The following is a 26,425-nucleotide window of genomic DNA, read 5'->3' as shown; positions in this document are numbered from 1 at the left end:
AATTTCAACTCTCAATATCTTCTCAACTAATGGATCTGTACTCATGAAAACTATACCATACTACTCAGTAAAATAGAGTGTGTATAAGCACAATAATTGATACGAATAATCTGTTGTTTACTGTGGGAGTTATAAGATCCCCATTTCACAGCAAAACCATGACCCAAAAAAATTTCAACTCACAATATCTTCTGAACTAATGGATCTGTACTTATGAAAACTATAGCATACTATTCAGTAAAACAGAGTGTGTAAGAGCACAAAATTTCATACGAATAATCTGTTGTCTACTATGGGAGTTTAAGGGCCCCATTTCACAGCAAAACCATGACCCAATAAAATTTCAACTCTCAATATCTTCTCATCTAACGGATCTGTACTCAAGGAAACTATTGTTTACTACTCAGTAAAACTGAGGGTGTAAGAGCACAAAATTTCATACGAATAATCTGTTGTTTCCTGTGGGAGTTTTAAGGGCCCCATTTCACATGAATACCATGACCCTAAAAAATTTCAACTCTTATGGTTCTTTACCCAAGGAAACTAGAGCATATACATATCTTATAACTCAGTAAAGTGTAGTATATGTGTGATCAATATTTCATGCTAATAATGTGTCCCACCCCATATCTTCTCATCTAACGGATCTGTACTCAAGGAAACTATTGTTTACTACTCAGTAAAACTGAGGGTGTAAGAGCACAAAATTTCATACGAATAATCTGTTGTTTCCTGTGGGAGTTTTAAGGGCCCCATTTCACATGAATACCATGACCCTAAAAAATTTCAACTCTTATGGTTCTTTACCCAAGGAAACTAGAGCATATACATATCTTATAACTCAGTAAAGTGTAGTATATGTGTGATCAATATTTCATGCTAATAATGTGTCCCACCCCATATCTTCTCATCTAACGGATCTGTACTCAAGGAAACTATTGTTTACTACTCAGTAAAACTGAGGGTGTAAGAGCACAAAATTTCATACGAATAATCTGTTGTTTCCTGTGGGAGTTTTAAGGGCCCCATTTCACATGAATACCATGACCCTAAAAAATTTCAACTCTTATGGTTCTTTACCCAAGGAAACTAGAGCATATACATATCTTATAACTCAGTAAAGTGTAGTATATGTGTGATCAATATTTCATGCTAATAATGTGTCCCACCCCATGTCAAACACTGGTACCACCGAAGATTCGTTATGTCAATCACCGGGTCATTGAAATACTTTAAAAAAGTAATAATTTTTGGTTGACATAAAAATCGAATTTACTGAATATATAATGCAATCTAAAGGAGCGGCACAATTCTACCAACCAACACCTGGATCCAAAATAACGGAAGATATCCTAAACGAAACTTGATTTTTTTCTTAAGCTTTAAATTACCGGTCCCTTCACCCTATTTGTTTTGTGTGAGTGCTTTTTTAAACTCATTTTTCGAAAAAAATAAGCATACGCTTAAAAAAAACCCTTTAGTCTGTTGTTTATTTTAAACTTCTCTATCATAAACCTATTTATTTCAAACATTATTCTGAGCAAAATTATTATTTAACAGTTCTGAGATCTGAGTATATCTATACCGATTTAAATCTTTTAAATCTTTAGATCTATTAAAACGATTCCTCTTTTTTTTGTGATGGTGCGGATTTCAGCCTCTTCAAATTCGATGATAGGTGGGGGTAGAATGGTGCTGATGGGTATGGCTTACAGCTTCGTTGAACTCGATGATTACCCGATCAGATTTGGAGGTGTTTGGATCTTGCACAATTTAGGTGTGCCAGAACCGCCATTTTCCCTCTACTTACGTATTTTCGTGCATTTTTTGACGATCAACCCTTATACCACGGTCCTACCGGACAGTTTTAATAATGAATTCTTGAAATGTAGGCGCCACGGTAGCCGAGCGGGTTAAGAGGCGTGACCTGTAAAGCTAATATGCATTGTGGTACTGGGTTCAATTCCCGCTGTCTAGGCCTTGCATTTTATTTAGTCGTTAATATGAGAAATAGTAAAGTATGTTTGCTAGTCGCCTCCGTCCACGACACCTAATTGGTAGTTGGACGTTAAGCCAGCCTGAAAAAATAGGCGATTACTTTACCTTTTTTTTTCACTTGACAACGTTTTAAAATATCGTTTGTAAAATAACCTTATTTTATAAAAATGGCTGCCGTTGCTGACGTAAAGTTTTTCTACAAAAAATTATTTAGAATCAAGCTTTGTGTGTGTGCGATAATAGTTACGTGGAAATAGTAACCATTTTCAAGCAAGAAAATTAAAACTAGTGAAAACTCCAATCTATCGTGGGGCCCTTCCGCTTGTAAAGTTTTCTTCAACACATCCGTTCTTGGTGATATACGAAGCGTGTTTTTTAAGTAAGTACCGATTTGAAATAAAAGAAAAACAAGTGTAATTTTCTTAACAATTTTACATTTTATAATGAAAGCCTGGTACCTCTATTTTCCGACATAATGGCCACACTAATATTAAGGCACTTATCGTATCGTACAACCCAGCTTTTTGAACTCCATCCACATTACAGGTTTGTCGCCATAGAACCACGGTCAAATGTTATCGTTTTAGCGACTGGTTTCTAACTGACCAGTTATAGGTACACAGCGCGCATGCGCCAAATGCCGACCGCTGTATAGAGGTTTGTCGCAATAAAACTACGGTCAAATATTATCGTTTTAGCAACTGGTTTCTAACTGACCAGTTATACGAGGGTCGTTTGAAAAGCCCGTGTAAAGTCAGAGAGATAGCACCACTGGCGCGTATCGAGGTTATGTTTAGTTAGTAGCATCTCTTGGAAGAACACACACCAGTCTATTTCTTTGTGTTTGGCATTCGTTAGAATCGAAGAAGTCGAGTGATTTTCAAAAAATGGACGAAAAAGAATTTCGTGTGTTGATTAAACACTACTTTATGAAAGGCAAAACGCCTCAGGAGACTAAAGAGAAGCTTGATAAACATTATGGTGACTCTGCACCTTCGATTAGAACAGTTTATAAGTGGTTTCAAAATTTTCAGAGTGGCCATATGGGCACAAGTAACGCTGAACGTTCTGGACGCCCTGTTGAGGTTACTACTCCAGAAATCATTGATAAAATCCATGATATGGTGATGGATGACAGAAGAGTGGAAGGTGCGCGAGATTGCTAGTGCTGTGGGCATCTCGAATGAACGGGTACATAATATTTTGCATCAACATTTGGACATGACAAAGCTATCCGCAAGATGGGTGCCGCGATTGCTCAAGCTTGACCAAAAACGAAATCGTGTGAAGTGTTGCAAGGACGGTTTGCAGCTGTTCCAGAAGAATCCGCAGGACTTTAAGCGTCGTTTCGTCACTGTGGATGAAACATGGATATATCACTACACTCCTGAGACCAAAGAACAATCTAAACAATGGGTTACCAAGGGGGAATCTGCGCCAAAAAAGGCGAAGACCGTTCCTTCGGCCGGAAAGATTATGGCGACTGTCTTTTGGGATTCGCAAGGAATAATCCTCATCGACTATCTGGAAAAGAGTAAAACTATTACAGGTGCATATTATTCATCGTTATTGGACCGTTTGAAAACCGAGCTGCAAGAAAAACGCCCACGATTGGCCGACAAAAAAGTCCTTTTCCATCACGACAACGCACCAGCTCACACCTCAGCAGTTGTGGTCGCAAAATTAATGGAAATAGGGTTCCAACTCGTTTCTCATCCCCCCTATTCTCCAGACTAGGCTCCCTCGGACTACTATTTGTTCCCCAATATGAAGAAATGGCTGGCGGGAAAAAGATTTTATTCAAACGAGGAGGTGATTGCAGAAACAAATGGCTATTTTTCAGACTTGGACAAATCCTATTATTCGGAAGGGATCAACAAACTAGAGCAGCGTTGGACGAAGTGTATAAGCCTAAAAGGAGACTATGTTGAAAAATAAAAAAGGTTTACCCCAAAAAATTAAGTAGTTTTTATTTTTGCACGGACTTTTCAAACGACCCTTGTAGGTACACAGCGCGCATGTGCCAAATGCCGACCGCTGTATAGAGGTTTGTCGCAATAAAACCACGGTCAAATGTTATCGTTTTAGCGACTGGTTTCTAACTGACCAGTTATAGGTACACAACGCGCATGTGCCAAATGCCGACCGCAGCACTGCGCAACGGCCGAATTTCAAAACGGTACCTCTTTTTAAACAAATAGCACTACACTATAGTGATGTGCAACTAGACTGCTGGATCCTCTATCTATCCCCACATCTCTGAAGACCCTTTAATGTTGTACCTATCATAATAAGTATACAACTTTTATTTGAAACAGTTTTCTAGAAAAAAATCGATTAGAATTTTCGATATAAAATTAGATTTCGTTCATCGGCGTAGTGAATACGACTTCACTTATATTACCGTTTCGCATTTCAGAATCAGATAACATAATGTAAACGAACCAAATTCAGTCACTCATGAACACAGAGTGTTTAGCGAACTGTTATTGGCCAATTTTTGGCTAATTATCGGAAAATAAATTTATTGGCTGGTAAAACATTAATTTAATGTTAATTACATAGTTTTCCACTTGACGGAGCCACTGTAGTGACCCGACCAACTAGCCGAGCTATAGAGAGAGCGGTATTTTCAATTTCCTTTGATCCAGTTAAAACTTGAGTGAAATATGATTTACTTTACTCACATACGTACGCGCACAACTATTAACACTTCGTGAATCATTAAGGTAATACGGCTCTTGCCATTTTACTAAAAGTGACATCATCCATAAATCTCGTTCAATAATTTTTACTTTCTCTTTCCTACGTCATCATGTCAAATTTTCGACTACAACTTTTCACCGGAAGTATTAATTTTTAAGGTTCACTGAATCCGCATGTAAGTGTCTTTGTGTTGGTTTATAATTGAACAAGAAGCGATAAAATCCAAGGAAATGAAGAACTTGACTGTTTCAATTTGATCTGTTCAGGGGGGATCCTCCTAGAATTTAGCGATCTCAATCTTACAGCCGGAAGTAACACTTTACAGAATGGATTTTTCATTTTTTTGGGGGTGGGAATTTTTCCGGAAGTGGGTTCCTACGATTTTCACGGAACTTTCTATTACACATTGGACTCATGGTAGTCTAAAATTTGTTTTTGATGCATTTTTAGGAGTGTTTGTATGTGGGTAAGCATCGCTCTAAAGTATCACCTTAGTGTACTTTGATTTTTGTACGTCCGTAGCACGCGTATGCAATTATTAGCCAATGCTACCAACATGGTGAGAATGAAGTAGTACAATCGTATTTAAAACGCGATAACGAGATTTTCACCGGAAGTGACCATTCTAACTTCCTTTGGAGGACCTCGTTCTTATAAAAAAGGGAGTTCAAAAACACTCAAGGCTTAAGGGCAAAGCAGGCTCAAACTTGATATTTCCTTTTCTTAACCCAATAGTACTCGACCGGTAGTAAGTAAGTCCTTAAAATCCTTTAAGGAAATCGCTTTTCACGTATGTATTTCACGTATTTTGGAAAAATCAATCCAGGAAAATGGAATTGAGGGTAGTGTTCTGGTTGCAATGTCTGTGCATTGTACTGTCTCACAACTTGTAGGACTAATATGGGACTAAATTTTCAAATATGAATAAAGTCTTTTTACCGGAAGTGCCATATTTCCTGTAATGTACGGTCCCATCTCTTAAGTACACTGTTCAGGGGGGTTTATATGTGTCGCTGAAATCTAGTTTATTTAGAATTTTTCCACCGGAAGTGCCTCCTTTGCTTCATTTTATTTTCTCGGAAAGTTGTTCCTATACTTTTTAATGCACGTCTCCTCCTAGGAAAATCCTTCTTCGATCAGTTTTCCGGTAAATGTTGGTTTAGATTTCCCAGTCTGTTTCCATTTCAGTGCAATGTACGGTTACCAAACTGTTTAGGATTAATAAGATTTTTGGTATAATTGAAGAAACATTTCTTGCTGTTACAACCATTTAGCAATTAGGAGAGTTACACAAAAAGTCGTGTGAGTGTTCACTGCAGTTTCGATTTTTTTTTGGGTGCATTGCTGACGTAGCAAAATGGCCGAAAGGAAGGTGTTGCATAAAAAGTGAATGGATAGGAGTTAGACTAGCGGGCAATCACTCTCGGCTATTGCAACTGCATTCCATCCAACTACATTCCTCCTGGTGTTAACTGTAAAATATTATTTGTAACTACAAACATTTTTTATCTTTTACTTTTCTTTTTTTTTACTTCCGTTTTTGCGTCTTGATTTTCACACAGTATTTTACTTTAATCTGTATTATACAGATTTACTCATCTTGGACTGCGTCTTTAATTCCCAAACACATTTACTCAGGTTTCAAGGGCCTTTCTAGGTTTTTTTTTTCTCTTAATGGACCATGAAAGTTGGTTGTACGATTCTGTGTCGCACCAGTTATAGAGGAGTGTTCAATGTTTTGCTAAAATCTCACTACCGTGACTCGATTTCGAGCAATTCTGGAGGAAAAATATTTTTGTAGGTTTCCCTCAAAAGATTATTTCCTTATAATTGTAGGGTCCTTGTTTTTATATTAGTCGAACCTCTCAATAACGGACACTGGCGGGGGAAAGCAAAGTGGCCGCTATTTGGAGGTGGCCATTAGAAAAAGGTAGGCAAGTTTCATTATGAAAAAATATGGATTTTTTCCCCCAAACATCTATTTAAAAATTGTTTATTATTAATAGATTTAAAAACGTACATAATTGCATAATTATTGCAGCTATATGATATGCATCAAATTTTCTCTTAATTATCCAAAAAAAATTATCAAAAAACTACATATTATTGACTTGATTAATAATTTTTATAATAATCATCACATTTATTCATAACAATAATAATTTCTGTAATTCAACCAACCCGCATAGCCACGCCCTGAAGAGGACAATATATTTGTCGAAACTTTGGCAAAAAGACGAGTTGTTTTATTTGACCGATTCCTCGCAAATCTTCCATCCTAAGTTTAACAATTTGCGGTCACGAAAACTATATATTCAACAATAATAATTTATGGTAAAATTATCATCATACTATCCATCTATTATTAGAAAAAAATAGAACAAACCTTTCGGCAAGTTGACGGTGGGCTCGATTTGGTTTTTTGGCAAAATCTTCCAACACATTTATTTTTCTCTTCTAGAGTTAAACCACTTTCGTTTTGGGAGACATAACGGAAAAAATAATATTGTAATGTCCAAAGTAATATTGAAAAATGATTAAAATGGTACAAGATGTATGGAGCTTATAGTGGGAAACTTTAGGAAAAACCAGGAAAAAAAAGCAAAAAACTTGAGAGGGGATAATTATTTTGATCACCGCGTCTAACGAACTTTTTTAAGAATAAGGTGGTCGTTGGTGGGAGGTGAAACATACGAGGGTCGTTTGAAAGGTCCGTGCAAAAATAAAAACTACTTAATTTTTTGGGGTAAACCTTTTTTATTTTTCAACATAGTCTCCTTTTAGGCTTATACACTTCGTCCAACGCTGCTCTAGTTTGTTGATCCCTTCCGAATAATAGGATTTGTCCAAGTCTGAAAAATAGCCATTTGTTTCTGCAATCACCTCCTCGTTTGAATAAAATCTTTTTCCCGCCAGCCATTTCTTCATATTGGGGAACAAATAGTAGTCCGAGGGAGCCTAGTCTGGAGAATAGGGGGGATGAGAAACGAGTTGGAACCCTATTTCCATTAATTTTGCGACCACAACTGCTGAGGTGTGAGCTGGTGCGTTGTCGTGATGGAAAAGGACTTTTTTGTCGGCCAATCGTGGGCGTTTTTCTTGCAGCTCGGTTTTCAAACGGTCCAATAACGATGAATAATATGCACCTGTAATAGTTTTACGCTTTTCCAGATAGTCGATGAGGATTATTCCTTGCGAATCCCAAAAGACAGTCGCCATAATCTTTCCGGCCGAAGGAACGGTCTTCGCCTTTTTTGGCGCAGATTCCCCCTTGGTAACCCATTGTTTAGATTGTTCTTTGGTCTCAGGAGTGTAGTGATGTATCCATGTTTCATCCACAGTGACGAAACGACGCTTAAAGTCCTGCGGATTCTTCTGGAACAGCTGCAAACCGTCCTTGCAACACTTCACACGATTTCGTTTTTGGTCAAGCGTGAGCAATCGCGGCACCCATCTTGCGGATAGCTTTGTCATGTCCAAATGTTGATGCAAAATATTATGTACCCGTTCATTCGAGATGCCCACAGCACTAGCAATCTCACGCACCTTCCACTCTTCTGTCATCCATCACCATATCATGGATTTTATCAATGATTTCTGGAGTAGTAACTTCCAGAACGTTCAGCGTCACTTGTGCCCATATGGCCACGCCGAAAATTTTGAAACCACTTATAAACTGTTCTAATCGAAGGTGCAGAGTCACCATAATGTTTATCAAGCTTCTCTTTAGTCTCCTGAGGCGTTTTGCCTTTCATAAAGTAGTGTTTAATCAACACACGAAATTCTTTTTCTAACCATTTTTTGAAAATCACTCGACTTCCTCGATTCAAACGAATGCCAAACACAAAGAAATAGACCGATCTGGCTGAAACTTGGTTTGTGTTCTTCCAAGAGATGCTACTAACTAAACATAACCTCGATACGCGCCAGTGGTGCTATCTCTCTGACTTTGCACGGACTTTTCAAACGACCCTCGTATAATCTGTTTCCCAAAATCAATGTCCGCGCGGTCGTTATGTAGAGTGACCGTTAGACGGAGGTTCCTTTAAATATAGAAAGTGTATAGGGGTAAAACGGGGAAATCCAAAAACTAGACGTAAATGAAGGTGGTCGCTAGTGAGACTCCCTTTATGTGACTTGGTACGGAAAACCATCTTCACTTGGAATGGTGTAGTAAGTCCAAGCTGACACCAGGAAAGTGCGGAGAAACCTGTAAGTCGTGTGCTGGGCATGGCTGGGCCAGTGACCATTCTAGGCCTTAACACTAGATTTACCAGCTATTTAAATATACCCATTTCTACCAAAACCAATCAAAATGACTGGTCTTTAAGAAAAGTACTTAGTGAGGTTTCCAGTCATTATTTACTTTTAAAAAATAACCAAATAAGTTTAATAATTCATTGTAATAAATAAATAGATTTATAGAAATGATCAACTAATCAAACTTTTAGTCGTTTTTTGTAAATCGGTCACAATTTTTACACACACAGACTTTTCTCTGTGTACACTTTCCGCATAACTTTTTACATAGAATCTCGGTGAAATCACGTCTACTCATAGTCAAAGAAAAAAAATGTCGGTCCCCATTTGTTACTCCATAGGTATTCAAGTCTCAAATTTTTTCCTTCGTACGCCCCACGTGCATACAATATTGCAATAAACGTCTTCAATTTTGCTTGTGTAAGTGTCCATTTTTTTTCCCAAAACTCGAGAGGCTTCCAACTCTGTACAAGTTCTTATATGTTCTAAGATTTGATGGTCAATTAGTAATAAAAATGCGCTACTTAGCTCCCCCTTCATAATATTTCTTTTTGCATATGCTGTAGGCCCGGGTTCATCTTTGAAAATACTCTGAACTGGCAATCTTCCAGAAACATCCCTTTCTTCAGTTTTTTTTTTTTCCAAAATAGTTCCGTCTGAAGCAATTTCAGTTTGTTGATCTTGTATTTCATTTTCATCTTCGTCTTCAGAACTGGAAGACAATCGTATACATCTTCGTAATCACTGTCTCTTGGCTCATCTCCATTGCCCTTATCAGAAATTCCGTTATCACTACTCTCGATAATAATACTGTTACCGCTACTGCCGTGTCAATCACTTTGGTTCTCTAAATAGTTCACTTTCGCCAACATATAGTTCATCATTTTCAACATCCGAACATTCCATGGATATGCTGGTTAGATTTTCCAAATACGCAGAAGGTTTTCATTCGTTTTGCCATTTTCAGGGCCTGACGATAACTAATAGTTAGCGATAACGATAAGTTGAAACTAATAGTAGGATTCAGTCTTCAGCACTGAAGAATCTGCTTTTGAATACTTCAACATCTTCATATTTCTTACCAGTGTCACAACAAAATCTCTAGCCGACGCCTCAAAATTCAATGAACGAATGAAAATATATTAGTAATTTAGCGATTAAGTTGCAGGAACTCACTAACTTTTGCTAACCGAATTTTTTACAGTGCGATAATGATTTTACTACACCACACGATTAGAATCGTAACAATACTTGTAAATATGACTGACCGCGACTAAGCTGACGTGACTCTGCCCTCTTTTTATGAAAACTATGTTCCCCGTAAAACCCGCGACATTGCAATTATCAGAATCATGGTTTTCACGAAATCATATATTTTGTCCCGTAAAAATTGTTGCAGTACTTACCAATTGTTGTAGCTGCCCCAATGTCATTTCATCACATAGAAACTTGTCCCAGTCATTTTGACTGGTACCGGTATAAGTGTCAATAACGAAAATTATATTTGTTACGAATATACATAAAATAATATAAAGTTCATAAAACTGATTCTTTAGTTATAGCTACAAAAGTCATGATATCATTACAGAATGAAAATGTTACATGCAGTAGGAATTTTAAATTGAAATAGCAAGACCAGTCATTTTGACTGGTCTGGTAAATCTAGTGTTAAGTAGGGGACATAGTCTCTCTACGAAATGGTACCACGGGATCGTGAGCCACAGCCAGCTGGAGTTCTGTCTCCAGGCTCACCAGAGTTGAGGAAAGGTTTCGTGGTGGTCAAGGTATTGCAATGATGATGGATAGAGTCCCCATGATCTATTGTGTGGGAGGAGGATGGTTGGTTTGCCTTCGGGAATAGTTAACTTCCACCTGCTAAGTCTCCACAAGAACGTATCCTTTATGGGAGGCTCGACTGTATTTCAAAAAAGTGTTTAATGTGTTGCAAAAACAAAATTAATTACAATTCTAATACTGGAAGTCCCATTTTATCAAATGGATAATTAAATATTTTTAGATTTTTAAGGCTCTTTTTTTTATGGACATATGTTAGGCAATTCATGATAAAATTAATCATGGATACATCCGCTTGATTTGAGATTCAACTTCCTACCAAAAAATTACCCCATAAATCGCCAATTAAATTAAGTACATGATAATTGGTTATTAAGAAGGCAGACAGACGGACGAGTGCGTAAATTTCAAGTCCCATATTAAGTGCAACTGTTGAGTGGGTGACGGGGGTGGCAGATGATGTAGGAGGCGGCGAGTATCCGCCTACGATCTAATGCGGCCGCCTCCTAGATATCTCCTTGTGGGGGTGGCAGTTTGACGTCATCAGTTTTACTGTAGATTGTGGGCGGTAACAGGAGGACGGAGATTTGCTCATTCCCATATGAAATGACCTAAATTCTGTTTTGTTGTTGCTTATTATATGTATATATATGTCGTATATAATTTTCTCGTTGGCTAAGAGGATTTGCGATCATGTCGTAATTTTTTTTGGAAGTGAAATTCTCTCCGGAAATAGTGATTGATTTTCTTCTATTTTCCTTTAATAGCGTCGCTAGGCTCCCTCCGGACATGCTCTATCCTTTCAACTCTTGCTGCGCGTTGTCCGGCGGAAGTTTTTTTTTTTTGGAACGTCCTTGGCCTCTCTCTAAAGTTAAATATTTCGTGTGCACTCCCATACGATTTCCTCTTTGTACGCTAAGTACCTAAATAAAATATCATGAAACTTAACCAATGGTCACTAAGAAAGAAAAGTTCATTTCGTGAAAAAAAAAATCGCTGAAAAACTGGAAACTATTCGGTGAAATGGGGTTTTTCCGGATTGTCGAATTTTCTTCAGTTTTGGGAATCCTTGTGAATAGTGGTTATGTTTTTTTTTTTTTTCCGCCCTTTGTTGATAGATGATTTTTGGTGAATATCGAGGTGCGGTCTTAAATAAAAACAACTATTTTGCTTTATACCATCAACAGTTATGATGATATACTCGTAGCTCTACATTAAACTTCACAAACTTTTTTTTATAATACCCTGAAGAAGGTAGTAAAAATTACCGAAACGTTAGTATAAAGCAAAAAAGTTGTTTTTATTTAAGACCGCACCTCGATATTCCCCAAAAATCAACTTGTGAATAATCAAAAGGGGGTAGCACCTCCATGAAATTCACTGAATTTGACATCGTCGAAAAAGGCCATAATTTCCAAGCTGGGCAAAATTACCCTCATTCAAAGATATTCCCTCCAGAAAATGTTTCAAAATAAAGTTGTAGAATTTTTAAGGAAATCGTTGGAGCAATTTTTGGAAGCTTCGGGTGTATGTTCACAGACACACAGAGACCACCAATCAGCTATCGCCTCGAAAGGAAAACAAAAATCCGGTGAAATCTTAAAAACAAAATAAAGAATGTACGCCGATTGCAGTACTTCTTTTTCGGATAGAGTAAGAGAAAGTTATGGACACTAATACGGGCGGCCATTGCCAGCCGGGGAGGTCACGACTGTCCAGACCATATCTTGGCACTTCCGGTGTTAGTGTCCGATTTGTTACGTACAATTCGCAATACAATGGACTATGGTGCATTGTATGGCGGGCGGTACCGTTGCAAAATGTAATGGTATGATGGTCTTCTATAATTACAAAATCCCTCTTTTGTATATTTCGTCTTGTTTGTGCAATACGTGATGATGATCAAAGTAATCAGACAAAGAATGTTCGATGTAACCTTCTTTTTTTTTTTTTGAATCCAAAGAAAGTAACCTTCCCTTGTTTTAACCATTAAAATATTGGACTTAGAATACGTGGGTGGTCTATTTTTCAAATATGGTGGACGTAAAGAGGATATTCGTACGTGGAGTGGTTGGCGCAACTCAGATGCTGTAAAGCAATAGAAAGTTCTAATTAGTTGCCACTGACTATCTAATCTGCGTTTTGGTCCACTTAGATCTGTGGAATCGTAGAGTGTTCGGCGGAAAAATCGATTCAATAAAGTGGCACCTATCGATTGTTGAGTTCGATAAGTGGCTAGATATCAAACTTGCTGCGATCTTTTTTTTTTGTTTTGTTTGTTTACCAATTTGTAAAAGAAAAAGCACTTTTCCAGTCTCAGGAGACATAAAAGAGACATTTCCGGTGTAAACTCGAGAAGATCGCCATAATTTCTTTCTCTTATTTCAGTAAGAAAAAGAAGCAAGCAATTATAATTTTTAGTGTCCCTATTGTGGTCTACAAAAGTCGTGTGAGTGTTAGGTAGAATTTCCTTTGGATTAATGAACATTGGGCCTGGTGGGTAAATCGTCAGTAGGACTTACAGGGAATACAGGGATAGAACCTGGAGCGAGCAAAACGAACCAAAGAAGTTGTGTTCTACTGTTGCGGTTACGCAGCTAGAGGCCGGCCGACATGTTGCTTGCCGAGGAGGTGGTGATGACGTCATACAGTCTGCACAAACTGACCTCACCAACATTATTCTCTCTACTGTCCAGGCCTGGCCACACCACTTCCTCCTCACAGTCTGCAGACTCCTCCTCTTGCTGGACCATTGCTATTATCTGATCTCGGTATAATTTCTCTTTTACTCTCTACTAAGTAAGTGATAGAGAATGGTAATCATATTGTAACTTCCTGTAACAGTACTGACCACACAGTCATAATTTGTTTTTTAATCGCGGTGATCCTTTCCAGCGATTACCTCCTGTGGAAACTCGAAACCGGAAGTTGGACTCGATTTTAACAGTATGAGTGTATGATAGAAGAAAATATTACGATCAAGTCAGCAGCTTGAGAATCATAGTACAGGAAGTCATGTGAGGATCATTCTAGATTCTTTTTTTGTTTTAATTCACAACTTCCCTTCTATTATCTCGAGAATAGTTCCAGCAATTTTGGCTTTGTTTTAAACTCGGTTTAACGAAGCACTTTTAATGAGTTTTTTTAAGTTTAAGCGCTAAAACTTCCGGCGCTTTTAAACACACTTCCGGTTTCTCTAGTTAACACTTGTGAGAGTGGGAGGTCTCGCTCTGGTTTAAGTAGTCATTTTTCCCGCTAAAATTAAGTTTTTATTAACAAACTATTTTACATCAGCAGTGGCCTTATTACGAAGCAAATCTTAAAGAAAAAGGTATTTAAAAAAACAACCGTGGTTTTTATGGCAGATAAAGAAAACCATGGTACTTGGCTATTTCATCATAGACAACCTTGACGTCACTAGTCTAAAGCTAGTTACTTAATTTTAATGTGAACGTTAACAAGTAAACTACTTCTTCTATGGTGTCTGTCAGTACATTTTTCTTTTTTTGCCACTTAGCCCAGTGTTGCCAACTCACTCGTGAAATGCATAAAATGTTTAATGGTTCCGTTTTGTTGAAGGAAGTGGCAACATGTTTTTAAGGCCGAACCCCTCCCCTCCTCACCCTCTTACCCAGAGCCGTCTCAATGAACAAATTAACCATTACATTATTTATAGTTTAATGAGCGGGCTACTAACTATAGCTTAAGTTGACCACTACTGGGGCTGACCCACACTCTGAATATCCTAGCCATTGGTTCAACCGTACCGCTTATAGTGGTTGGTAATCAGTCGATGAACATGTAATTATGTAATAACAGGTGGTTAGGGTGTGCATTTTGTTGTTTATTAACTACCTCTTACTAGATAACGAAAGTTGTTTTTTTTGATCATATCAGATCCACCGGAAGTTGAAACCATGGCATCTAACTGTAACTTCTTTAGTTTCGAAATCCCTTACCCGGAAGTACCCCCATTTCCCTCGCATTTTCCCCTACCCAAAATGGCTGCAACGATTTTCTTGAAACACCCAATCATGGCGCCGGTTTTATTCCAAGCATTTCCCCAGGGAAATTCTGTTAAGGACACTCCCTGAGAGTGGAAAATGGGTAGGTTTTTCTCGTTAAGTTAAATTCGGGTATAAAGTAGGATATTTGTTGAACTATTATAGTAGTTATAACGTGAACTATTCAGGCGCCACGATAGCCGAGCGGTTATAGACTAGACCCGCAATGCTAAAATGTATTGTTGGTCTAGTGGGTTCGATTCTCGGGGTCTAAGCCTTGGATTTTATTTAATGGTTAATATGAGAAATTTACAGTAAAGTATGTTTGTTAGTCGCCTCCGTCCACGACACCTAATTAGGTAGTTAGACGAGTAAAGCTCGCCTGAAAAAATAGGCATTACTTTAACCCCTTTTCTTGTCTTTGTTTTTTACGTGTAAACCATTTGGTTGCTTTTGGAGGAGGTGATACGTTCTTCCCTTTTAAAGTACCATCTTAATAAAATCTACTCTGCCTGTTTTATATTTAAAAAAAAAAAGGGATTTTACAACTTTTTAAAATTCCCGAGTTCATAGAAAGTCGTAAAAATTTCCGGAAGTTGGTTCCACATCACTGAATGGATTTTTTGAAAATTCCATCCTAAATTTTCTTCAAAATTCATATTTAAGACCAAAAATTTTTATTTGAATCATTTATTCAGTGAAAATTTTTAATGAAAATAGAAAAGTGGTATTTCCGGTTTAGACGTTTAGTGAAAAAAACTTCTTTAAAAATCACCAATTAGTAATCAAGACATCCTGTATTTCCGTTGGAGACTTGGAACAGAAAATCCGTTGGAATGTGGTAGTTCCTGTTCCTGGGAGCGGGTGGAGAAAGTAATCATTTCCGCCGGAGAAAAGCGTCCTGAGGTTTCATCTCAGAACTGAGATGTTTCTTTTTCCATCTTCTCTCATACTTGGAGATAATGAGAGATTTTTTTTACGTCTGTGGGAAGTTGAAAGCTAGATTTTGATAATAAACTTCGGTCTAATTTATTTTTTCAAACCATTTGATTTATTTATTTTGATTTAGAGAAAGACTGGCCGCGTGTGTAGGACTGACGCTCTATTGGCGAGCCAGTTACACTGTCCAGTATATAAGACGGTCATTCAATAGCGCTGAGAGCATCTTAATTTGTAACTTCCTTTAAGAGTTTAGACGCAATACTGGATCTGTCCGAGCGCTGATGTGGTTCGTACAGCCACAGCCAATGAATTATTATTATACATTCTGTTGGTTTTTGAGAGGAAGTACCCCCCCCCCCCGCGATCGAGGCCAAATTTTGGGTACTTCGTTTTTACTGGAAATATCGGTTATGACGTCTTCTGGGTTTAGGAAAATGTGTTCGGACACTAAGACAGAGCCTGTGCAATGTTAATACTCGATTATTAGACCCCCCTGATAATCGTAAGTTTTGGCGCTAAATTAGCCAATCAGTCTGAATCTGTTTATCGTCTTCTTTTTGTTGTTGTTGTTGTTGTTGTTGTTGTTGCCGTATCCGTGTATAATTTATTCAGTTAATTGGAGCAATCGTTTTGTTATTTAAGATTGGAGGATGATTTGGGCGGGAGAGGTTTCTTCTGGTCATGTTACTCTCAAAATAGTTGATTAGCAATATCTCTCTTACACCAATTAGTACGGCAGACAATAAGAATTTGGCAGTTCAGAGAATTTGATCATTCCTGTTTCTTCTCCTCTTTTTCTAACCTGAGAAATCCCCATAATAAAACTAAGAGACTCATAAAAGCAAAAAAAATTAAAGCAATTAAAAGTTATTGTTTTTATAGAAATGACATAAAATGACAATGAAAAATTAGTTGTCCTTCGGCGCACGTGCCTCATTTTGTCACAATCTCTGTGAATTACAGAACTATATCGGATATAGTGGATCCGGCTCACCACCATCTTCCTCTCAGTATCTAATCTTACTCTCTTCCTGTATCTCTTACTTTCTCTAGCGTCACTGTTAAGTGCAAGTATTCATGTGGTTGGTGTCAAATTTTTCAAACTTGGAGTTTATACCGGAAATGGGGGGGGTTTCACACCATTTTTATAATCAAAATGTCTTTTATCAACATTTGAAACATTATCCCCTCAAAATTAATGTTTTTTTGGGGGGTTATTTAGGATTTTATTACCAAAAGCATCCTTCTAATGTTCTAAAAGTAAAGTAAAGTAAATTGCCAATTTTTTCAGGCGGACTTTACGTCCAACTACCAAATTAGGTGTCGTGGACGGAGGCGATTAGCAAACATACTTTACTATAAATTTCTTTTATTAAACATTAAATAAAAACCAAGGCCTAGGACCAGGGGAATCGAACCCACTAAACCAACAATACATCTTAGCATTGCGGGTCTAGCCTATAACCGCCTAACATACTTTACTATAAATGTCTCATATTAACCATTAAATAAAATCCAAGGCTTAGACCCCGGGGAATCGAACCCACTAAACCAACAATACATCTTAGCATTGCGGGTCTAGCCTATAACCGCCTAACATACTTTACTACAAAATTTCTCATATAAACCATTAAATAAAATCCAAGGTCTAAGGCCAGGAGAATCGAACCCACTAACCAACAATACATCTTAGCATTGCGGGTCTAGTCTCTTAACCGCTCGGCTATCGTGGCGCCTCCTTCTAATCTTCTATTTAAGTACAATTTACAAATCTACTACCTGAATTTGATTAAGGGGGAGTAAAAAGTGTTGCTAGAATTTCTTTTTTAAATTTATACAATAACTAGTTGTTGAACAGGATGTCAGAACTGTTTTGCCCAGTGCATTTCCTTCTAGAGTTACGTCTCAGCATAATATCAGGCTTTTAGGCTTATATGTTGTAGACAGAGAGAGAGAGAGATAAATTTGGTACTAGAATATGAAGTTTTTTTTTTTTTATATATAAAAAAATACGACTGCCGGAAATACGAGTACATAATACATTACCGAATTTTCATTTCTATTATTCTACTTCCTTTGAAAGAGAAGAAGGCATTGATTTCCTGTAAATTTTTCGATTTTGAGTTTGTTTTTTTTGCCGAAGGGGAAATGGCCCTTTTGCCGAATTAAAGTTTCACGTATTTTTAAAACATTTTCTCGTAAATTACTTCTAGCGATTTCCTTTTAGGTGATTACGAACAGATAAGTCTTATTATAACTTGAACCGGAAACATTTTTACCATGGAAATTCAATTAAAGGAAGTTGAAGTAGACTATTCCTATAAAAAAAAGTGGATAAGAATTAGAATGTGACTGAAAAAACCCTTCGCGAAGTTTTTAACCTTGAAAACAGTTTGAAAGGGGGGAAAGTCATGTGAGTTTTCACGTCGGATTTTCTTTTTTTTTTCCCTCTGTTTTTCACGCGATGACACTAAAATATTAATAATCATAAGAGAACATCAGTGACAGACAGTATGAGTTCGCGCGCACTTCCTGCTACCACCGGATGTGACCACCACACAATAACATTGCCATAGTGTAATTATTATGAATATTATAATAATAACAAGAAAGAAAACAGCACTATGCTGGAGGGGGTACGGCTGTACAACATCCTTTAATTTGCGGTGATTTTTTTTATCAATTTGGTGAGATCTTCATCGCAGGAAAATGAGTGTGTGTTTTTCCTTTTGCCATCGTGCCACAAATTTTCTTTCATTGATCACAATTACCGGATATCAAATTTTTTGAGATACTCGTACTTCCCAAATTTCCACAAATATGGTGTTAGTATGTAGAGAGTTCCAACCTTAAATCTCATTTCGAGAACTCACCCATGTGATCTGGCACAAAGTTTACGATCGAAATTCCTAAACCGGAAATAGTATTTTATCGTCTTTTTTCCGCCCAAAAACGGATGTAATTATTTTCATTTAACGTGCGCAGGGTTTTTGAGTGGTTCAAGCGTTTCCAAGATGGGCGAGAAGACCATCGGAGATGATGATCGCCCGGGTCCGCCCTTCCACGTCCAAAACGGATGAAAATATCGATTATAATTGAATCAACATTACTATACGTGAGGTGCTTGCTTAACTCCTTGAAAGAGTAAGGAAAAAAAACGGACCCTATTTGTGGAAGAACAAGTCACGGGGTTCTCCATCAAGACAAAGCGCCGGCTCTCACTGCATTGTCTGTCAAAGACGTTTCTAGCCAAGTACAACATCCCAGTTTCTAGGCTTCTTCTTCAGTTTCTAGGATCTTTAGATCTGTTCCCCAAAAGTCAAATCTGAATTAAAAAAGGAACACGATTTCAAGTCCTTTGAAGCTGTGAAAGAAAAAGCGGCACGCGTCATGCAGGAGCTGACAGAAAAAGACTTCCAGCACTGTTTCGAACAATGGTAAATTCGCATGGAGCGTTGTAGGGATAGGGGAGGGGTGTATATTGAAGGTGATAATAACTAAATATGTATAAATTTAAAATAAAATGTTTTTACAGCATCAGTCTCGTTATTTTTATAGCCACACCTCGTATGGCTCCTTAAATCTGATAAATTGGTTCTTAGATAATACTGACTGTGGATATAACGGACACTCCAGCCTAAAGCTTAGTGGTCCACATCTTCTAACCGGAAATAGCACGAAGCCAGGTTTATGTATAGCAAACTGGGGGCCCTGTATTGTGTTCATGCACTTCCTCCAACAGTTTTAACTTAGAACTTAAGAAAAGGTCGAGTCAAGTGTTCATCACCAGTAATTTTTAGCAAATTATCGATTTTTTTATATCGATAACCTATCGATGAGCTAGAAGCTGGAGGGATAGAAATTTTAAGTCTTTAATTTGAAGTGAGTGTGTGTTTAGTATTGAGAGAAATACGTATTTCCTAGAGGGTCCGATATGTTCACGTACACCTTTATATTGATGTCCTAAATGGACGGATTCTTTGAAACGTTGGTATTCAAATACGTATTTCCAGTTGCCCAGCAACCTCTTCTCACATCCTGTAACTGAGGAGTTACTAGAGCTAATTCAATACCTCCCCTCAGTTGGTTTACTATCATAATGTGAAATTGAATTGACCAACAGGTCGTGTAATTAAGGTAAATAGTATGGGGCTGTTGCGTTGAGGGGCGTATTAGTTACGTGTCTGTATTGGTTCAGCTAACTAGGGTGGGGGGCGGAGAGAAGTAGCCCCTTTGGTCCAGATGCTGGTCCTTGTTTCAAGGCTATCTGTCAACGAAATCTAGTTGGCTTCATCAAACTCACCTCTTCCTTGCTTTGTTGATTATCCGTGTGGGTAATCTGTTGTCTCTAATTGGGTTATAGGCCACATTATCCCTGGAACTATTCTCTGTTATTTGACTCCATGAAGTCCATAGTGTTGCCTTAGTTGAACTGATGAAAGTGATTTTTACCAATAGATCTACCTAGGTTTGGGATAGTCTCGTTTTTTCTCCTATCGATTATACCTAACCTCCAGGGAGCTTATGTATAGATGTTCCCTAATTAAACCTATCCATAGAACCCAAAAAATATGCCTCACTACCACATATGTACAACCACTCACAAACAAATTAAAAACATTACTACAGAACACGACAAACACAATGATCACTACAAAAAACACCAACAACTCAAAAAGACAATTTTTTTCGAAGCTAAAAGACCAGACTGAAAAGGACAAACAATCAAATCTTAGATACGAAATTGAATGCAAAGACTGTCACAAAAAATATATAGGCGAAACATCACAGTATTTAAAAGAAAAAGACAGTACCAACACTCTTACGACACAAAACTAAAAAAGAACACTTTCCTTACACAGCACAGAAAATCATCACACTTTCGATTTCCCAAAACTCAAAGATACTTAAATCAGAAACCAACACACAAAAAAGGTAAGTGCTAGAAATGATATACATATCTAAGACAGAAAACAGTTTAAATTTCAAAAACTGACACCAACAATTTATAAACAACATATACGCCCAACTTACTACAAAATACTTGGACAATTGGCAACACTGACTTCCACACACAGACCGATCACACTCCTCAGTCCATGAACAGACAAGACAGAAGACACAGCAACCCTGTAATGTAAAAGTATTACTTTCTAAACTAGGTAAATAATTTTTATAAATTTCGTTATATTATACATATTCATTTTAATAGAATCATTGTTAACAATCTGTAAATATGTTCCCACAGCCCTGAAGATGGGCCTAGTCCCTAGGTCGAAAGCTCGGCATAATAAATGTATCACGACTGAAATGGCAATTATTTTTTTCATCCTATTGAAGCTATGAATCAGTCACCAAAAAGAATAAACAACAATTCTCTAATTAAGTTATATCTAAAGACAGCCATTACAACAATAGATAGATAATTATTACTATCATGGAAAGTAATACGGAAGTGAATCAACAAGAAGAAAAATATTTTTACCGAAAGTACCATTTTTTGCCAAAAATAGATTTTTTTTTTTGTGGGGCTGGGGTCTGGGAAAATTAGGTGCTCTTGAAAATGTCGAGCTTTTCCAAAATTGCAACAAGGTCGTCGTATTGAAGTGTTCAATTATGAGATAAATCAATTTTTAATAGTGTAAATGTTTACGTGAAAACAACCTACTTACAGATGTAAGTCTCATTCAAAAATGTTTACAGAGCGTGCTTATGAATTCTATGCAATGTACGTAGATCATCATCAGATCCTCGTACGCTGTTGCAGATGTACAGTAGATAGGGTAGGAACGTTGATTACATTGGATTAGCGATCGTAATACACGGAGGCATACAGCTGGTTCTATGCAAGCATTCGAAGGCATCCCTCACACCCTTCCTTCTTCTATCTAGCACGGTAATCGCTTTAACGGCGTCATTTTCCCTATACCGCTCCATCCCTTGCCCTTTGTAACGCTCCTCTATAATAACGCCAATAACTAACTGTATAGCCACTCTGTAGGTATCTGTTGCTACGATGGTTAGCCAGTAGTGAACAGTGACTAGATTTCACGATTGCATTTTATTATTGGTGCGTTTACCAGACATTCCAGTACTCGTACTTGTGGCATATTACTATGAAGAAGTGAAAGACTGGTTTTTCGGCAAAAAACTAGTCTCTCTCCAAAACTAATCTCCAAAACTAGTCAGTATTGTCTGAACATAACTATGATTTGGTTGATTTCCGATGTTTAGGAATGGAGATATTTGGAGTCAAAGTTTGGGGTAATTTAAACTATGCAAAACTTTAACAGCCTATATCTTTGGTTCTATTTGGTTTATAAAGGTGGTTTTTCTATCGATTGTGCAGGTAGTAGTTCTCTATATGTGAGTAAAATTTGGTAGATTTCTGATGATTAGGAATGGAGATATTTGGAGTCAAAGTTTGGGGTAATTTAAACTATGCAAAACTTTAACAGCCTATATCTTTGGTTCTATTTGGTTTATAAAGGTGGTTTTTCTATCGATTGTGCAGGTAGTAGTTCTCTATATGTGAGTAAAATTTGGTAGATTTCTGATGATTAGGAATGGAGATATTTGGAGTCAAAGTTTGGGGTAATTTAAACTATGCAAAACTTTAACAGCCTATATCTTTGGTTCTATTTGGTTTATAAAGGTGGTTTTTCTATCGATTGTGCAGGTAGTAGTTCTCTATATGTGAGTAAAATTTGGTAGATTTCTGATGATTAGGAATGGAGATATTTGGAGTCAAAGTTTGGGGTAATTTAAACTATGCAAAACTTTAACAGCCTATATCTTTGGTTCTATTTGGTTTATAAAGGTGGTTTTTCTATCGATTGTGCAGGTAGTAGTTCTCTATATGTGAGTAAAATTTGGTAGATTTCTGATGATTAGGAATGGAGATATTTGGAGTCAACTTCTGGTAATGTTGCTTTTTTTTCTAAGAATATCTGGTTTACTGGTGCAGTTCTTGAATGAATGGATTTCTTTATTCTGCCATAGGTTTGTCTCCTCCTCTTTTAGTGTGTTTATTCCAGGATGGGACACATATTAATTTATGTGATTATAGAGGAAATGTTATCTCGAGATAAAGACTTTGTTGTACGTACATATTTGAGTGGATGGTTGTGAAGTTAGTAGTCTGTTGAAACATGTGTTTGTAAGACAAAGGAAGTGTACGTACGGAAGTGACGGCCCCCTTCCCGTCTTGGATATAATTCGTCAGACTATTCACCAGTTCTTTGTCTTGAGTGTGCTCGAGATGCCCTTCTTGCTGTTTACGCATATCAGATCTAGATGATATGTTGCGTATATTTATATATCACTCGTACTGAACCAGCTAGCCGGAACACGGACTCCTCCTGCACAGGAAGTTATTAGCCCCCCCCCCATATCTTTCCATTTCACTAATTGGGTGTGAAAATTTTCTATCATTACTTTCCCATGCCCTTGCAGAAGATCAATTTGCAATACTAATTTTTACTCAAGAATATCCGTTTTGAGCTACTCTGGAAAGGAAGGTTTTCTCTTTTAAGTAGGTTTGTGTCGTTTTAATTTTCAGTGCAACTCAAAAAGGAAAACTTAATGTGGAAATTTTGATATTTTGCTCATGTGCTAGCACAGGAGACCATTTTAGCCAGAATCGGCTACCGGAAGAAGCTCCCAATTTTCCTGGAAATTTTTTTTATTCTAGGCAACTTGATTTGGTTATCTTTTTTTTTTTTTTTATGATTTAAGGCGCGTCAACATCTAAGGTTATTGGCGCCCGGAACTTTTTTCAGTGCACTGGCGGTCTCCGGACAGTGTTCTCTCGTTACAGACAACACTGTCCATCACCGAACAATGAGCTGTAAGAAGCTCCTAGGAAGAGAAAAATCTAAGGGTCAGCAGCTGGATTCGAACCCGGGACCTCCGCGTGGGAGTCCAGTACTCTAACCGCATAGCTAATCCCTTTCCTTGATTTGGTTATTGTTGCCAGCAAAAGTGTCATTTTTGAATATTACACTTTCTTGTCATCTGAATAATAATAATAATAATAATAATAATAGTCAAATGTGGAACTAAATTTCCAAGTTTTTTAGAAAATAGGCCAACCGGAAGTGGCACGTAATGGTATTATTTTACAGTAGTATGAGTTTTTCTTGAAAACGACTTGCATGATTTTCTTCACACTGGTTCTACTGATAATTCTACCTATCTAGATCGACACCTATTATTTGAAAAAAAAATTAATTAATTTTCTTTTTGTTTAACTCGATTTGTATATTAAATCGATTTATCATTTCCTTAAAAAAAACTTCGTTCGTAGTTAAAAGAGATTTTTCCATGTAAATATCTTGAAAATAATAGCGGAAGTCCGTCCGTCCCGTATGTGTGTTCGCTCCAGGTTTTTCACTTTTATTTCCTTTCAACTATTCCCTAATCTATGCAAAGATCTATCACTTTTATTCTGAAACAGTTTCCCCCTGGAAATAGCTGGATAAAACAGTTTTTAAGGAGAGGTTTGTGTTAAGCTTCTAGCTTAAGTGTCATTTTATAGCAATTTCCGGCCGGTTACATGTACGTTACGAACAGGAATTATATAATTAAAATTCTAAATTCAATAATTTTATTTTTCAGAGCGGAAGTACCCAATTTACGTACAATTTACTTTTTTTTTGTAAAGTTTAGCCCAATTTCTTCTTGACTTATTCTTTAAAAAAGTTAGTTTAATTAGATTATTATTTATTTTTTTGGTACAGGTATGGTGAAAGTGAAGGACGAGTTAGAGACTGGCAACGAAGCTCTAGGTGATCAGATGGTTGTACAGCAACAGACTCAGCAACAACAAGAACAAGTGACGTTGCAACAACAACAACAACAACAAACGCAACAGCCGATCGCAAACAGTGGACCTATTAATACAACTAATATAAGCAACAATAATAATACTGCTAGTATAGGGAATCAACAACAACAACAACAACAACTAAGGCAACCAGCACAACAGACTGCAACAACAAATATATCAGCAACAATTACAACCACAACTACAACAACAACAACTACAACAAATAATAATAATAGTAATAACAATAATAATACTAGCAGTAATACGGTCACTAGTAATGCAACAACAATAGTACATGAGGAACCAATTAAACAACAACAAGCACCACCACCACCACCTCAACAACAACAACAACAACATAACTCAACAATAGCAACAACTACTATAGCAACAACAACAACAACAACAACAGTAACAACGCCTTCTGGCGGCGGCGGAGGCGGTTGCGGAGGCGGAGGTGGAGGCGGTGGTGGTGGTAGCCAATTGCCTAAAACTGGAACATCTAATCTCGCTACGCAACATTTCCATTATCATTGGTCGTATCCGGCGGCCGGTCCGGTGCCGCCTGTCGGCGGACAGGCGACCTTCCATTTCGGTCCGGGCTTTGAACCGCAAACCTCGCCGCATCAACATGTCGTCTTCTTCCATGTGAATCCAGGTGTTACCGTCAGCTTCCAGATGGGCGACACCGTTCAGACAATAAAAGGTAAGGTTGACTATAAATCATTGTGTAATATTAGTTTATTCGTATAACCGACAGCGGAAGTAAGTAATTTTTATTATCTACGTCAGCAAGCGTTTCAAAAAAAAAAAAAATTAAATAAATAAATAAATAAATGCAAATTTCGACCTTCCGGTTAAGAAGATATTATTGGAAATTCTGCGGAATTTCAGAAAAATGAAATATAGAAGACTCTAATTTGATTTGTCACTTTACCGGAAGTGACACTTAACTACGGTGACCATTATTTTTGTATCAGAAAACAGGACAAGGAGCAAAAAAAAACCTATAAAAAATATTAATACGTTTATTAACACGAGATCGGTTATTACAAAACAATGGCCATATATAATAATAGTATAGGTTAGTTTAGTTATTAGTTTTTACATGACGTTTAGCGATCGATGTTTACACTAGTCGACTAGTCTACTCTATCGGTAAAACAGGTTGTGTTTTACGCTAAAAAAGGTTCGTCCAAAGTTAATGTACACAGAAATTTTTTTTCTAAACGATTATTTGCAAACTTAATTATTATTCATTTATACTATATTTTTACATTCAAAAATTAAATTTGAGTAAAATTTAAATTTCATTGAAAAACAGGACAAATAAATAAAAAACAGGACATTTATGCTTAAAAAATAAAAGACAGCGTCTTAAAAAAACAGTACTGTCCTGCCTAAAACAGTACGAATGGTAAATTAGTAGTGAAAAGTCAGTTACACAAAATCCCAGTTTTCTACATTTACACCCCTCTGTTCGGGGTAGGGTTTTGTTAAAAACCAAAAAAAATCCATATGGTCTTGAAGTTCAATAAATGCGCAACTTTTTCTGAAATTATGTGATTTCTAGATTCAGTAACCATTGAGAAAATACAGTTGAAAATTTTAACAAAAATCATCGAGAACGAATTTTTTTAGACATTAAAGTAAAAATGTCATTGTTATAAGAAACGTTTTGAGGCTCTCTGTACCAAGCAGATTTATAGGAAATTTAATGCTCTTTCGTTTGGAGTAAGCAGATTTTCTTGTAGGATAAAGGATAGAAAAGTTACGGCCGTTTTTATGGCTAAAAACGCGAATATCGACGGAAAAGTTAAAAATGCAAATATCTTGGACACTATTGAGAATCGGGCCAAAGTGAAGAGAATATTTTTTGTTGCATTTGAGC

General features: G+C 37.1%; 1 protein-coding gene across 2 annotated transcripts in view; it reads left to right on the top strand.

Annotated features, from left to right (window-relative positions):
- mtgo (miles to go) overlaps nucleotides 1-26,425 on the top strand; it is a 240,895-nt gene that overhangs the window by 23,749 nt on the left and 190,721 nt on the right. For both annotated transcript variants that reach the window (XM_074138842.1, XM_074138841.1), the window contains exon 2: nucleotides 24,446-25,240. In XM_074138842.1, coding sequence (XP_073994943.1) covers nucleotides 24,448-25,240 — 793 coding nt within the window. In that variant the 5' untranslated portion in view covers nucleotides 24,446-24,447. The remainder of the gene's footprint in view (nucleotides 1-24,445; nucleotides 25,241-26,425) is intronic.

This window comes from Rhodnius prolixus, unplaced genomic scaffold, assembly GCF_049639745.1.
Source record: "Rhodnius prolixus isolate KJV_2025 unplaced genomic scaffold, Rpr scaffold_17, whole genome shotgun sequence".
NCBI classification, from domain to species: Eukaryota; Metazoa; Arthropoda; class Insecta; order Hemiptera; family Reduviidae; genus Rhodnius; species Rhodnius prolixus.
This window is presented reverse-complemented; position numbering and strand designations above follow the sequence as displayed.